The sequence below is a fragment of the Xylona heveae genome (assembly GCF_001619985.1).
Source record: "Xylona heveae TC161 unplaced genomic scaffold L228scaffold_7, whole genome shotgun sequence".
Lineage (NCBI taxonomy): Eukaryota > Fungi > Ascomycota > Xylonomycetes > Xylonales > Xylonaceae > Xylona > Xylona heveae.
The window spans coordinates 479,943-493,622 of record NW_017264199.1 but is presented as its reverse complement, the minus strand read 5'-3'; the positions used below and the strand labels follow the sequence as shown (position 1 = coordinate 493,622).

At 50.2% G+C, this 13,680-nt stretch overlaps 3 protein-coding genes across 3 annotated transcripts; 2 read left to right on the top strand and 1 right to left on the bottom strand.

The window, feature by feature from the left end:
• Window positions 1-274: 274 nt before the first annotated feature.
• L228DRAFT_283783 (histone acetyltransferase type B) lies at window positions 275-2,063 on the top strand (the record flags this gene model as incomplete). Its single annotated transcript, XM_018336146.1, has 4 exons — window positions 275-293; window positions 381-656; window positions 722-986; window positions 1,058-2,063. The coding sequence occupies 4 exons, from the start codon at window positions 275-277 to the stop codon at window positions 2,061-2,063; spliced, it is 1,566 nt and encodes a 521-aa protein (XP_018187193.1).
• A 751-nt stretch (window positions 2,064-2,814) lies between these two features.
• On the bottom strand, window positions 2,815-4,410 carry L228DRAFT_239598 (hypothetical protein; the record flags this gene model as incomplete). Its single annotated transcript, XM_018331162.1, has 5 exons — window positions 2,815-3,096; window positions 3,181-3,416; window positions 3,504-3,958; window positions 4,053-4,186; window positions 4,285-4,410. 5 exons carry the CDS (start codon window positions 4,408-4,410, stop codon window positions 2,815-2,817), a joined length of 1,233 nt encoding a protein of 410 aa, XP_018187192.1.
• A 5,506-nt stretch (window positions 4,411-9,916) lies between these two features.
• Window positions 9,917-13,330, top strand: L228DRAFT_253508 (hypothetical protein; the record flags this gene model as incomplete). The annotated part of the gene is made up of 6 exons (XM_018333754.1): window positions 9,917-10,139; window positions 10,205-10,931; window positions 10,987-11,216; window positions 11,288-11,999; window positions 12,090-12,394; window positions 12,459-13,330. 6 exons carry the CDS (start codon window positions 9,917-9,919, stop codon window positions 13,328-13,330), a joined length of 3,069 nt encoding a protein of 1,022 aa, XP_018187191.1.
• Window positions 13,331-13,680: the final 350 nt, after the last annotated feature.

The following is a 13,680-nucleotide window of genomic DNA, read 5'->3' as shown; positions in this document are numbered from 1 at the left end:
TAATAACCCCCCGAATAATTAAGTTATGCAAGGTCAAGCTTAAACGTGTCACAGCGCTGCTTATTCAGCCGATGATGCTCTTTTGGAGTAGAGTAACTAGTCTCCCGTTTAACCATTAGTTTAACCCCAAAGTGGTTTCGCGACGCAGATCCATCAACGCGACGCGCCAAGCTTCAACTTTCTAAAAGAGATTCATTATTGAATACGAATCTCAAATCATTTACTCTCACGATATTATCTGACCCAGAAGCAAGGAATATTACAGCTGGCCATCATGGAGGATTTAATACAATGTACGTCAAACATACTTGCTACCTCTTCTCTCCTCTACAATCCAAACGAAATTACATCGCAGAAAAGTCACTAATCCGTCATAACAGACCTCTCAGACTCCAACAAAGCTTTCCAAATCTCTCTCGTCCAGCCAGGCACCGATACTCCCAATGAAATTGCCACCTTTCATCCCGAATTTACATATCCCATCTTTGGCGAGGAAGAAAAGATCTTTGGATACCAAGGCTTAAGCATCCACTTTCGACTCGCTGCACACAACCTTCGCCCAAACCTTGAGATCAGCTATGATAAGAAATTCAAACCAATTGGAGACGCCAAGGCAATCGATCTGAACGACGCTCTAAAAGAACATGTCGCTCCCGGTAAATTATACGCTCTGCGTCCTGTACGCCTAAACTTTCCGTATGGCGCTGACCTCAAGCAACAGTTGCATTCGAGAAGACCTCAGACTTCAATGCTCTGCTCCAGTCGGACGAGACCGCAAAGGACTTCAAGCCGCCTGGTAAACTAATGCACACATACACGCGGAACGGCAGGACATTCGAAGTTTGGACCGGCGGCCTCGGCGACCCCGCGCTGCGAACAATCATATCGCAAGTGCAGACCGTCGTCCCGCTCTTTATTGAAGGAGGATCGTACATTGACATGGAAGACCCTGAATGGTCATTGAAACGGTGGAACGTCTACCTTGTGTATGTTCAATTGCCCTTTTCCCACAACCACACACCGGCGCCTGCCTCTAATCAAATTAACACTCTCTTAGCTACGAAAAACTCTCAACTCCGCCTACTCCCACCGCCTCCAGATATTCCTTCATCGGCTACTCCACCTCCTACCGGTGCTATATCTACACTGGTCCAAACGACCTACCAAAACCCACCACCAGCCGCTCAAAGTCCCGACCGCAGCGGCTCCAACCTCGAGCAAAAAGCGACTTCACGCTCCCCACCTCCGACCCCTTCGACCCGGACACACTTCCATGCAGAGAGCGTATTTCCCAATTTCTCATTCTGCCACCATACCATGGCGAAGGACACGGCTCGGAGCTCTACAACGCAATATATGACCACTTTCTATCCGACCCGCTCGTCAAGGAAATCACCGTCGAAGACCCCAACGAATCATTCGACGACATGCGCGACTTCTGCGACCTCTCGCGGCTCCGAGCAGACGGCACCTTTGCTTCTATTAAAATCAACACTTCTCCCGCCTCCACACCAAGCGGCAAGTCCGGCACCTCTAGGCGTAATGGCGTCCGCGTCTCTTCGTTACTCGACGGCGATCTTCTCGAGCAGCAGCGTCTCAAGCACAAGATTGTCGCCAGACAATGGGCCCGTCTCGTCGAGATGTATCTCCTCTCTCTCATCCCGCCTAGTCATCGCTCTACTGCGCGACTAACGCGCAAGGGCAACGCACCCGACGAGAACGACCGCGCCTATTACTACTGGAGATTACTCGTCAAGCACCGTCTCTACAAGCAGAATAAGGATACCCTCATGCAGCATGACCGCCTCGCGCGCGTGGATAAGCTCGAGGAGACACTAGAAGGTGTTATCGATGAGTATACGAGGCTATTGAAGGGCGCCGAGAATCGCGTCTCTGTGGCCGCAGCGGCAGCATCGACAACCGCGGACGAGACATCACAGCAGCCCGGTATGGACAAGAGAGAACGTGGCAAGAAGAGGGTTATTGTAGAAGATGATGACGAGGATGAGGATGAGGATGAAGATGCCGCTGATGAACCAGCGCAGAAGAAGCCAAAGACGTGAGAAGCCCCCGCCCCCTCCTCTCCAGTCCGTTCAAGGCTATGGTTTAGTGCGCTTGGACTCTATCTTTTCTTTGGATTAGTTATGGGTGTTATTTTATCCTCGGATTAGTTCCGGGTCTCATTTCATCCGTGGATTAGTTCGGGTCTTATTTCATCCATGGATTAGTTCTCGGTCTTCACTTTATCCTTGCATTAGTTATCTCTAGGTCATATTTTATTCTTCGGATTAGTTCTGGGTCCTGCTTTCCTTCTTTCCTATCACCCATCACCCATCACCCCATCTTTACACTTTACAATTCTTTTTCTTACTCCATTATTTTCCCTTACTCTATTAAAATTGATTTCCACTTGCGTTGTCTTACGGGGGTAAATGTTTCTATAGCACGTTAGCTACTTTCCTTTTCTTTCCTTTTTTTTGTTTTCTCTCTTCTTTATAGCGGTAATAGGATAGGCTTATTTCTCTGGTCCAGGCGATTCACTTTTTGAAAAAAAGATGCAAAAGAAATTGGAAATCAGATGGATGGGTGGGTTTGAATACGTTGTGTTACGAAAACGGGCGCGCGAGAATTGCAAATATGTCAATTATGTCACATTGGCGGAGTGCCAGATTGGCGGGTTGGTAGAGTGGCGGGTTGGTAGAGTGGCGGATATGCAGGGCAGGAAAAAGATATACAAGGCAACGCGCTAAGTGCGCCCCAAGAAGCTTCAATTTCTAAATTACAATCTTCTTCAAAAAGAAATGAAAACTACATTTAGTTCTGAGCGTGGTAGTAGTAGTTCTCCTCGGGAACACGGCCACGCATAAAGTTGGGCTCAGAGCCACGGACGTAGATGTCCTCGTAGAGGATCTGGGGGGTAGGTTCAGGGATGGGCATCTGCTCAGCCTCAGCGACCTCGGCGTCGACGTTGGCACGGGCCTCCTTGTCAATGTTCTTGAGCTCGTCCTCGGTGACGACCTCCCATTCGAGCATCTTCTGCTTGAGGCCTGCAATGGGGTCGTTGGTCGAACGCATGCGCTGGATTTCCTCTCGTGTCTGTGGTTTTTTCAAAAAAAGGTTTGAATCAATCACACTTGCTCTTCAAGGGGAATCGTATACAAGGGTTATAAAAGTACTTACACGGTAGGTGGTACCAGGGTCACTCATGGAGTGACCTCCGTAACGGTAGGTAACGTACTCAAGGACCAGAGGGCCCTTGCCAGCAGCGGTATACTCTCGGCCGTACTGAACAGCAGCCTTGACAGCGAGGACATCCATGCCGTTGATCTTAAGACCAGGAATGTACTGGCCACGCTTGTAGTACTCGGTAAGAGCGGAAGCACGGTTGGCGGCAGTACCCATACCGTACTTGTTGTCTATGAGGCAAAAGAGTGATCAGCGGATTGTTCTCCTCTATTGCGGCGATGATGTTTGAAAATCGGAGGACCAGGAAAAAAACTTACTCTCGCAACCGAAAAGGACGGGGAGCTTCCAGAGAGCGGCCATGTTGAAGGCCTCAAAGACCTGACCTTGGTTGGCGGCACCATCACCGTACAGGGCAATGGTAGTGTTCTGGTTGCCATTGTACTGGTTGGCAAAGGCGAGACCAGCACCAACAGGGACCTGGGCGCCGACGATACCGTTACCACCATAGAAACCGGGGGTGAACATGTGCATAGAGCCACCCTTGCCGTAGGCAACACCGCCTCTCCGGCCGAGAAGCTCACCGATAATGCTCTTGACAGAAGCACCACGCATCATGGCGAAACCGTGGCAACGGTAGGCAGTGATAACGGAATCCTCCTTGGTGATAGCATGCTCGATACCAGTCGACACGGCCTCCTGGCCGACGGACAAGTGGCAGAAACCACGGATTTTCTTCTCCTTGTACAACCGGTCGGCCGCCAACTCCATGCGTCTGTTTTTTGCCATTGCCGTTAGAGACTTGATCCCATCAAAAACTTTTATCAATGCGACCGTTGCGGACGCATTGAGACCATAGGTACACGTACCGAGTCGCCACCATGTCATAGTAGATCTTCTTCAGCTCCTGCTTGGTAGTGGTGATGGTGTAAGGGGGAGGGTCGAGCTCGTAGGTCTCGAAGCTCTCATCAGAGAGCGTGACCTCAAAGGGCTTGTCCTCGCCCTAAAAATGCGAATTGATCGAATTAGCATTGGCGCGGACAGGTTATGGGGGGTTTGATATATCGGAGGGTTTTCTCATATCCTCAAATTCCGGCTTACCTCTGGCAGACCCTTTTCGAGGGAGGCGGAGGCGGCGTCGGTGGTGACGGTCCGCCGGGTCAATGGAGCAATGACATTGCGTCTCAAAGGCAATGCCCAAGTCGGTCTCAATGCCTTGGAGAACATGATGAGGCTGCCCGAATGCACGGTGTTGACGGCAAAGACAGCGATTGAGCACAAGAGACGTCGAACGTTGAACTGGTTGGGATGTTGGCGCAACGGAAACCGAAGGTCATGTGACCCCTCGGATCCCACCTCTGAGCTCCAGCTTAAAAGGGCGCCCAATCACAGCCTTTCAATTGGACTATCCACTGGACTCATTGAACAAAGACAAGGAACTCATCATTATTCAACATTGGAAAAATTCAATGCTTGTTGCTCTTGCCAACATGATTGATACTATTGTGATAACTGTTCAGATACCTCATACTCTACAGATTTCCTAGACCAATCTTCTTTAAGTGCTTGAAAACTCGGCCCCGTATCCATTTTCTCAACGCCAACAGATGCTCGCTTATCCGGCACGGTTTGGCGAAATTATTGAGACTTTGGATGAGGGAACGACAGGAACGAGGAGAAAGTGCGCAGCCGTTGCGTTTAAACTATGATTGTAGACTCGCATTGCAGCTTGGAATTCTAGGATTGATAGGGGTCCCGAAGAATATTGCAAGTAACAAACGGGAAATGTCAATACCGTAATATATCCTCATCGGCTTGGTCCTGTGTCGAGAAACAAAAACATGGCATCTATAGCCAGATCCTGAGGCTGCTTCGTTTGTTGTCGTCAGCACGATTGGGTTTGACATGTGAAATGGGAGCTATTCTTCCAATGAGGTCATTGTTGTGCTTCTGACAAAATATCTTGGTTATCACAGAGTATGGCATTAATGACAAGCTCTACTAGCACATATGAACAAGCAATCTAATGCAGCACTATCGTTCCGTGCAGAAACGCAACGCTAGATGGAACGTGGTCAATGTCGTGTTTGCTATGATTGACAGGGGAAATATATGATAGCAGACAAGAGCTCCACGTACACACGAGTACTTTGTATTTAACTAAGGGCTGGAGGGCGACTGGCTTAGGCGGATAATTTAAAGATTCATCGTGTGTCGGATCAAATATGCTGCGTCTAGAGCTTTACTCCGTAGGCGAAGAGAAATGTGAGAACGGCGAAAAAGCACATGTTCGGGAAACAAAGTACTCATCTACGCCTACTTGATCAGTGCTCGCCGGTGCCAAAACTATTTGGTAGCAGTCAAGCCGATCGAAGTGCCTTTGAAACGGGCTTGAGATCTTAAAAAGGCGCCAAGAAATTCATTTGGGAAATTCCGCGCTCCCAAGCTCGGACTCAATTGTTCAACCGCTAACAGTGGTAACCCTGCCCGTAACAGAAGAAAAATTTGTCGACCGCATATCAATTACGTTCAAATTGGTCTCAATGTCGAAAGCCCCTGGCGCAACTGCTGATAATACGATTGAAGCCCAACAGGGCGGGGCTGCGCTTGGTCTCAGCACCATGTGGAAAAGATCGCAGGGCTATATAACGTGGCAATTTTAGGGGGGGCTACCAAGCATGAGCTTTCAATTCTATTCAGAGCGCTCCACAACCACCCAGTGGGATTTAATCCCGAGGCCGTGAGTTCTGGGTGGGACTATTCAAGAATCATTTGGCACCCTCGCACGTTGGCACAAGGGAAACCCCCGGTGATTCCAATGCAAGACCTCCATTCTGATTTGACGATTTGTCGAGATATTGATACTGGGGACATATACGCGCGAATTGATGGATGTACATAAAGTGTATCACACCAGGGATTCTTTGACTTACGAGCTTGACGTAGATTTTCATCCTCAAGATGCGAGAGGGTGTCGAATGAGATGGACCATTCATGCCATGAGTGTTGCTTCAGGGTATGTTGCGGTAAATGTGTAGTAAACAAGACAAATCAAATCTTGTCAAAGGCGACTTCAGTTGATCTGGCACAGGGTTGAAGGTGACGAGGAAAAAGCAAATTTTATTGTCTTGGTGGGAGAACTGGACACTACTGCAGGCGTCCGGATTTTGGCGATATGAACCAACACAATGGAACGGCTTTGTACAGGTCGAGAGGTTACCTGACACATCATATGAAAGAAGCAACGAGAGGGTCGGAGCACGAGTAGACACAGGTATTCCGTTGCAGCAATGTTCACGATTCTCTGGCCTCGCACCAGGAGGGAGAGAGAGGATGTGAGAGAGAAGGGCTCTGGGTTGTTTTGTTCACAGCACCCCCACTGCCCGTCGCTTCGTCCGGGATGATGCGATCATTTGCTGCAGTCTCAATCATCATTACTGGGTCTTCTAGAATTGGCGTTCTTAATCTCGGCGGAGCCCATGCCGTCTACCACGTTGCATGGCATAAGCGATGATGTCTCTCCCTTGTCAGCAGCTGCCGAAAGACTCAATCATTTGTATGATCCACCCTAGACAGGGAGCAAAGAGCAGCGAAAGGCTCAAAATGCAACCAAACCAAATTCCCCCCTGGCCCGCGGGCCAATTTCTCGGGAGAATAGTTGAAAAGTGAAAGATTACCCGTTACGACTTTCCTAAAAAGAGAGAGCTTCGATGGGACTAAGTTGATCCTATCAACCTCTCGCACACACACACGGCTTGATTTTGGCGGACGTCAATACTTTTGACACTGACAAGTGCTTTTTAGATGCCCTGTCTAACGGGGTAAGTCAAACACAGTCTCAAAGTCCCGGTGAACGGTAGCTTTTTTCTTTAATGCTTTTTAATTGATGCATCTCGCCAACGGTGGCGTGCAACTAGGTAACCCTTGGTTATAGCTTCTCTTTCGGCGTAACTTCGCTCGTTTGTAGAAGAGGAAGAAATGTATCAGATAAAGGGGTAGAGTAGAAATGCCGTTTAGTGTGAAAAAGCGGAAGTGACTTCAAGAATACGGCAAAGAATACAAAGTAACTAAGCGACATCGCACAGATGCCTCCACCAGAGACACCAAAAAATGTGCACGATGAGCGCCACGCGGTAGATGGCTTTCTGCACCGGTTAGCGCTCCGTTGGAATATTGCATCCCTACTACGGTACTGATTCTAACCCCCGACTGAGTGCGAAGAGGAGAAAAAAAAAGCACGTCCATTGCAACACAGTCCAAGTCACCACGTGTAGGGAGAAGACAAAATCATTCTTGCACAGCGGGTCCACCACGGAGACGATGGCAATAGTTCAAACCTAGACTACTCTTAGGGAAGAAGAAATCATTCGATTTCGATACACCAGTACGTGCACATGGGGCAAACCGACCCTCCATCATTGCAGACTTCCAACTATGCTCTTTGGAGGCCGGCCCGCAACGACACAGGTCGTTTATGTGACAAGCAAGTGTATTTGGTACCGCCCGTCAACTCTTACAATGGTTCTTCGCCCACAAAGTTGCAATGAAGTACCTCCTGGGCCGGCCAGGCTTGACCGGGATTTTCATGGTTGGCGTTGCAGCTGAAACAACCGTGCGTTAGTACAGACAGAATGCGCAGTTTCGAGGAATATTGAGTGACATGACAACGGATCGACGTCGTTTCTGAGATAATGCCCTCTTCTATTATGCTCTGGCAGTGAAATGACCATGATATTTTGAGGAAAATCAAGTCCCAGGAAAAGTGAATAGTGCAAGCACATCATGGGGCCAGGAGCGATTCACACATACTGTGACCTAGACTGGCAGGAGCATTTGATAGGCGATTCGTTAGAAAAGTGCCGATGCCCCCTGCGGAGTGGACACGGCAAGAAGAGCAGCTTTCCAGGGGGGTTTACCGAAGCTGAGGACTTGGGCCCTGGCCGATACCGAATGGAGAGCCAAGAACCGTAAAACGGGTTGCTTTCCGGCTTAAATTTACCTGAGCACAGCTTGAGATGGGTCGGGAGACGCGTTTGGGTCTAGAGACCCAATTTTACTTGGTTTGGCCGCGGGACCGAAAGGAGTCCGCCAGCCGGTTTCAACCAAGGGTCTCGAATGGCGTGGTGGTTGCAGATGCAGGTGGTTCCTTTCCGTTCCTCCAGTAGCGAAGCTGAAATCCCCTTGTTTGGGCGAATCATTGCTGCCAGCTGCTTCCTTGGGTTCTGGCAGACAGGTCAAGCGAGCTGGAACGGTCTGCAGCTCGACAAGCCTCCCTCGTGCTTTCTCATGAACCTGTCCAAGCCACTGCAGTACAGGAGTACCTCTGTACTCTACGCTCTTGATCTGCACCCACAAAAACGGAGACGTCACCGTTTCCATCCAATTCCTCCGACCAAAAACACCCTTCTCGATGAGTTGAGGGGAAAAAAAAGAAAGAGAAAATTATCGACAGCCCCTGCGAATCAACCCGACTGCATTAGAGTCAAACCAATTCATGGTAACGGCACAAACCTTGTTCGCAGTGACGACGATTCTCGGGGTGTACACAGAAATTATTTTCCCACTTCCTGTCAAGCAGCAATAATCATAGTAATAATCATGGTGGCCAGAGGCAATATATCCTGGAACACCAAGCACACATGGCGTCCTTCCTATCCCCACTTGGTTAATCGCGCTGTTCTCTTCCCTACCGTGAGTCTAAAGGACGCCGGTTCACCATGGGTGTGGGCACCATCCGTTTACGCAATAGTTTGGGAATCCCCACGCGAAATCTACGGAGCATTCGCCCTCAAGGCACCTCCTGGTCCCTTTCAGACCATTTGACAGTCCGAGGCTCAATCGAACCACGAACGCCGGTGCTGTTCTTGCCTCCGCTCACGACGCCGCAGTGCCCGCGGCGGGTCTCCCTGTCACTCTTAATCTCGATGCCCTACCCGGGTAGGGGCAGCAAGAGACGGACACCTTGACGACGACGGCAGCGCAACCTCCCTGCCTCGTCCGTCCTGCTTCACTCACCACCAAGCTTTTTGGGGGGTGGTTTATTCAGTCATTGGATTTCCGCTTGCTGGCCCACTACTTCTACTACTACTTTCACCGCCAGCTACTAACTTTGATGGTCGCCGCCTCGTTGACCCAGAGCGCCTCCCACCGGCGCAGCATACCGTTGCTCCTGCCCACCGGGATCCTTCTCGCCAGCCCTTCAGGTGTACTAGCAGAAGGTCTGTGAGATATAGGGGATTGTTGTTATTGTTGTCTCAGCAAACTCTACCACCCATGTCGATCATACGTCCCTCGTCTCGGGCCGGTCCACCAGGGGACGATAATTCGAGTCGAAATCAACTGGCGCCGTTGCGCGAGCTGGGTCTCTTGTCGGGCGCAAACTTGAGCTGGAAAGCAAAGTCCAAAGGTATGTTAAGATCTGGCATGTTCTTATTATCGCTATACCCCTGGTTGCCATCCTTTTCCAAACCATGTTCCAGTCCCTCCCCACTTTTGTTCCGCGCCTGCTGGATATGCTTCGCTAGGGTAAAGTTGATCCATCGTTGACCTTGGATCCTCCCCAGGACCCAGAAATCCATCATCCTCATCCTCGGGTTCGAGTCGTCTCCTGTTCCCCAAGTCCCTCCGACCCGGCCGTATTGTGCCTTCCACCGCGGAGCAGACCCCTTCATTTGACGGGCGACCCGGAAACACGTCTGCTTCAACATCCTACCTGGATCGTTCAAAAAGAACCATGAGGAGAGATCGAACATTTGTCGGCACCGAATGTGCCGTATGCGAAGAACCGCTCGAACACATTCTTCGAGGGGAGAAGATTTTGCAGTTGACTTGCGCACACGTTGCCCATGAAGCTTGCTTGTATGAATACATTCGGGAAATCGACTCGCAGTCTTGCCCGAGTTGTGATGCACCACTTGGATTGGACACAAGCAGAGGTGGAAATGTGCTTGATATAGGTATACACCCTCGTCTGCTTTGCACGACCATTGTTGCCGGGCAATCATGCTGACTCTATGCGCAGAGAAGCTGAGCAATATCGTGCGATCGGTATCGCAAAGCGGCCCTCCTGAGCAAGCCCAGACGACTCCGGATCCGGTCTGTCCCTGGGACTCGGTCTCATCTCGCTCGCGAGAGCGGCCTCCGAGCGTTGAATCTGGGGCTCGTCCACTGCCACGTGATAGCAGAGACAATGTGAGCCGGGAATCGAGGGAACGTGTTGAGCGATTCCATGGTGGACCGCGCTACTCGAACCATACCAGACATGATAGTGGCAATACAGGCATCGCATCGACGAGTGATTATGCAGAGACACATTCCGGCACCATTCCCAGACGACACGACTATGATGTTCAGTCAATGGAATCTGCGGTGACCCACCGTGCTAACCCCGTCAAGCACCCTATCCCGCCTCCCATCGTCACAGTCAGAAGCGAGTTTCCTACCATTTCTAGATCGCGAGAACAACAAAGCTTGACATGCTTGGTCACTGTCGAGGTGCCTGAAGGAAAATGGCGGCCGGAATCGGAAGAGCCACGAGCTTCCGTGGCCGCGTCGTCCCTCCACCCATCTGAAGGTTACGAGCCGTCCAGATCCTCTGCACTGAGCCGGCAAAGCGATCCTCTCAGCCGTCAGAGCGACCTCATCAGTCGGAAAAGCGATCTCATGTACGGGCCCCCCGAAGCTCTCGATGATGTTGCCGAAGATCTACGGATTCGCGTGGACAACTGGCATGGACTTGACTTCCAGAGGTAAGTCTTCTATCAATTGAGACTTCAGTTTTCAAACTATTGATCCCCGTGATAGGTTTGGCAAACTCCGCCGTTACGCCACCATTCGAGTCGGAAAGGACGGTCATTCATGGCAAGAATTGGAATGCTACCTGTTCTCAGAAATGCTTATTTGCATCAAGGAGAAGAAGGCGAATCCGAGGCGTGACTGGGATGAGCAAGCTTCGGTGCGAAAAGCCCCACGGTGCACGCTCAAAGGGTCAATCTTAATTCGAAAGCACCTGAAGCAGGTTGATGCTTCTACAGGTTTGTCTGATTGGGAATCTTCTCCGCCCGTTCTCTTTAAGCTAACATGATTTTGATTGCACCGCAAAAAGACGAACGAATCTTGACGCTCAGCCTTTCTGTACCAGAACTCCCATCTTTTCATCTCCAATTCCAAAATCAAGTTCAACTCGAACAGTGGAAGCGAGCACTTATCGATCTGAATTCGTTCGAGATCCCAATTCGAGCTCCAGAGCTTGAACTTGACAATTCTGGAACCGATGAAGATGACTATAGAACACTAGACACGACAAACCGGGTTTCCTCGGTCAACTCTTCCTATGGCGCAGCTCGGACCAACAATACATCCTTGACCGAGTACACATACCCAGCAGCGAACGGCCTCGATAACCTTCCAGCATCCATTCACATACCGGTCGACCTGGTGGTTGTTATCCCTTTGACCTCCTCTATGCAAGGGCTCAAAATCAACGTCTTGCGCGACGCTCTCAATTTCCTCGTGCAAAGTCTCGGCGATCGTGACAGAATGGGCTTGGTTTCCTTTGGATCCAATGGTGGTGGCGTGCCGCTCGTCGGCATGACCACAAAATCATGGAGCGGGTGGTCCAAGGTTCTCAAGTCGATTCGAGCCGTTGGCCAGAAAAGTCTCCGTGGTGATGTTGTGGAGGGTGCAAATGCTGCAATGGACCTTCTGATGCAACGTCGCTATAGCAATCCCATTGCATCAATACTTTTGATTAGTGACTCGTCGACAACTGACTCAGAGGGCGTGGATTTTGTTGTTTCTAGAGCCGAGGCCGCAAAGTATGTATTTTTTGAGAGATCTGGTTCTTCATTGTGCGAACGAAGTGAGATGAAAAAAAAAAAAAAAAAAACTAACTTTTTTACCTGCAGGGTTGGCATTCATACATTCGGCCTTGGTATGACTCATAAACCAGATACAATGATTGAGCTCTCTTCCCGCACCAAAGCATCCTACTCTTACGTCAAGGACTGGATGATGCTGCGGGAGTGCGTCGCTGGCTGTCTTGGATCCCTGCAGACAACATCCCATCAAAACGTGCGATTGAAGCTCAAGTTGCCGGAGGGTTCTCCTGCGAAGTTCGTCAAGATCAGCGGCGCGCTTCATGTCACAAAACGGGCGACTGGCAGAGATGCTGAAGTTGCTCTGGGTGACCTTCGATTTGGAGATAAGAGAGGTGAGACTTCTTTTTATTCCCGGCGCTAAAATGGCTTGGTTTGGCTGACATTTGGATGAACCAGATGTTCTTGTGCAACTCGTGATTCCCCCCGACAGCGCCACTCAAGAGCAGTACCCGCAGGATCCTTGGGAATCTATCGTGTCTGGTCTTGAAGCTCTTGGTGGACCTCTGGACCATGATGATCAGCGCACATTGAGCGTAGAGGAAGTACCCCTTATTCAAGCAGATATGACATATGGAGATATCGTCCGCGAGGGCACTTTGGCACACTTATCGCGGCCATCGCTTCTAGCAATCACGATGCTTCCAGCTCCGGCAAAATCGAGGCCTTCGAATAGGCCTCTCACACCCCCTATTCCTCCGCATCCGTCCGTGGTTCAGCGCCGCATGGAACTACTCACTTCTGATATGCTCACCCGTGCCCTGATTCTTGTGTCTAAGGGACAAAATGATCGCGCACAACATCTTCTCACTGAGACGCGCACTATCCTCAAAGGCCTCGGAAAAGGTGGCCTGCCTCCTCTCCCCCCGCCGGCCCAAAAGGCATCCACAAGCAGCCTCAAAGGTGGCTCGGCTAATGACGATGCCGCTTCCACAATCACCGGAACAGGGCCGGAGCGTCTTCACCCGCCATCGCCCATTCCAGAGAGTGCCTTCATCCCAGGGGCGGGCATAGACGGCAAGACGGTTGCCGCCCTGGATTCAGAACTCAACGCCGCTCTCGAATGGATGGGACATGCCGCCATTTTCGGCCGCGACTCGAGGAAGTCTGTGCTTCAGAGCATTGGAGTTATTTCTTCTCAGCGTGGATATACCTTCCGTACGCCGTGCGAGTCACTATGGGCTGGACGTATTGCAGGCATCAACCGCCTTGCCGCTAAGTCTCGACAGTGGCGCGAAGTCGGAGATGAGTCTTTGATGGAGGAGATTTGAAGCTGAATATCATATCACACATTGATGAGCTTTTGTTCATATTTTCTCTTTCCCTGTCGGTTCGGATATCCTTTGCTTTGGTGGCTTTGCTCTCAGGAAATTTTATCAGTTGTCATATTTCAAAGCGTGCGTTTTTTTTGAGATTTTTGAGGTTTGCGAGTCATTGATACCTCATATGGTTAGATCATTTTGGCGTTTGGCTACATTGATTTTGCGGACCAAAACATGCTTTGACGGTTCAGATGTATTAAAGGCGGCTATTGGGATTAATTTCGGTTTATATAGAAAGCGGGTTGTCGGGATACAGGATCGTTGATATTAGATCAGTAAGCTTGCTTTATACTGGGAGG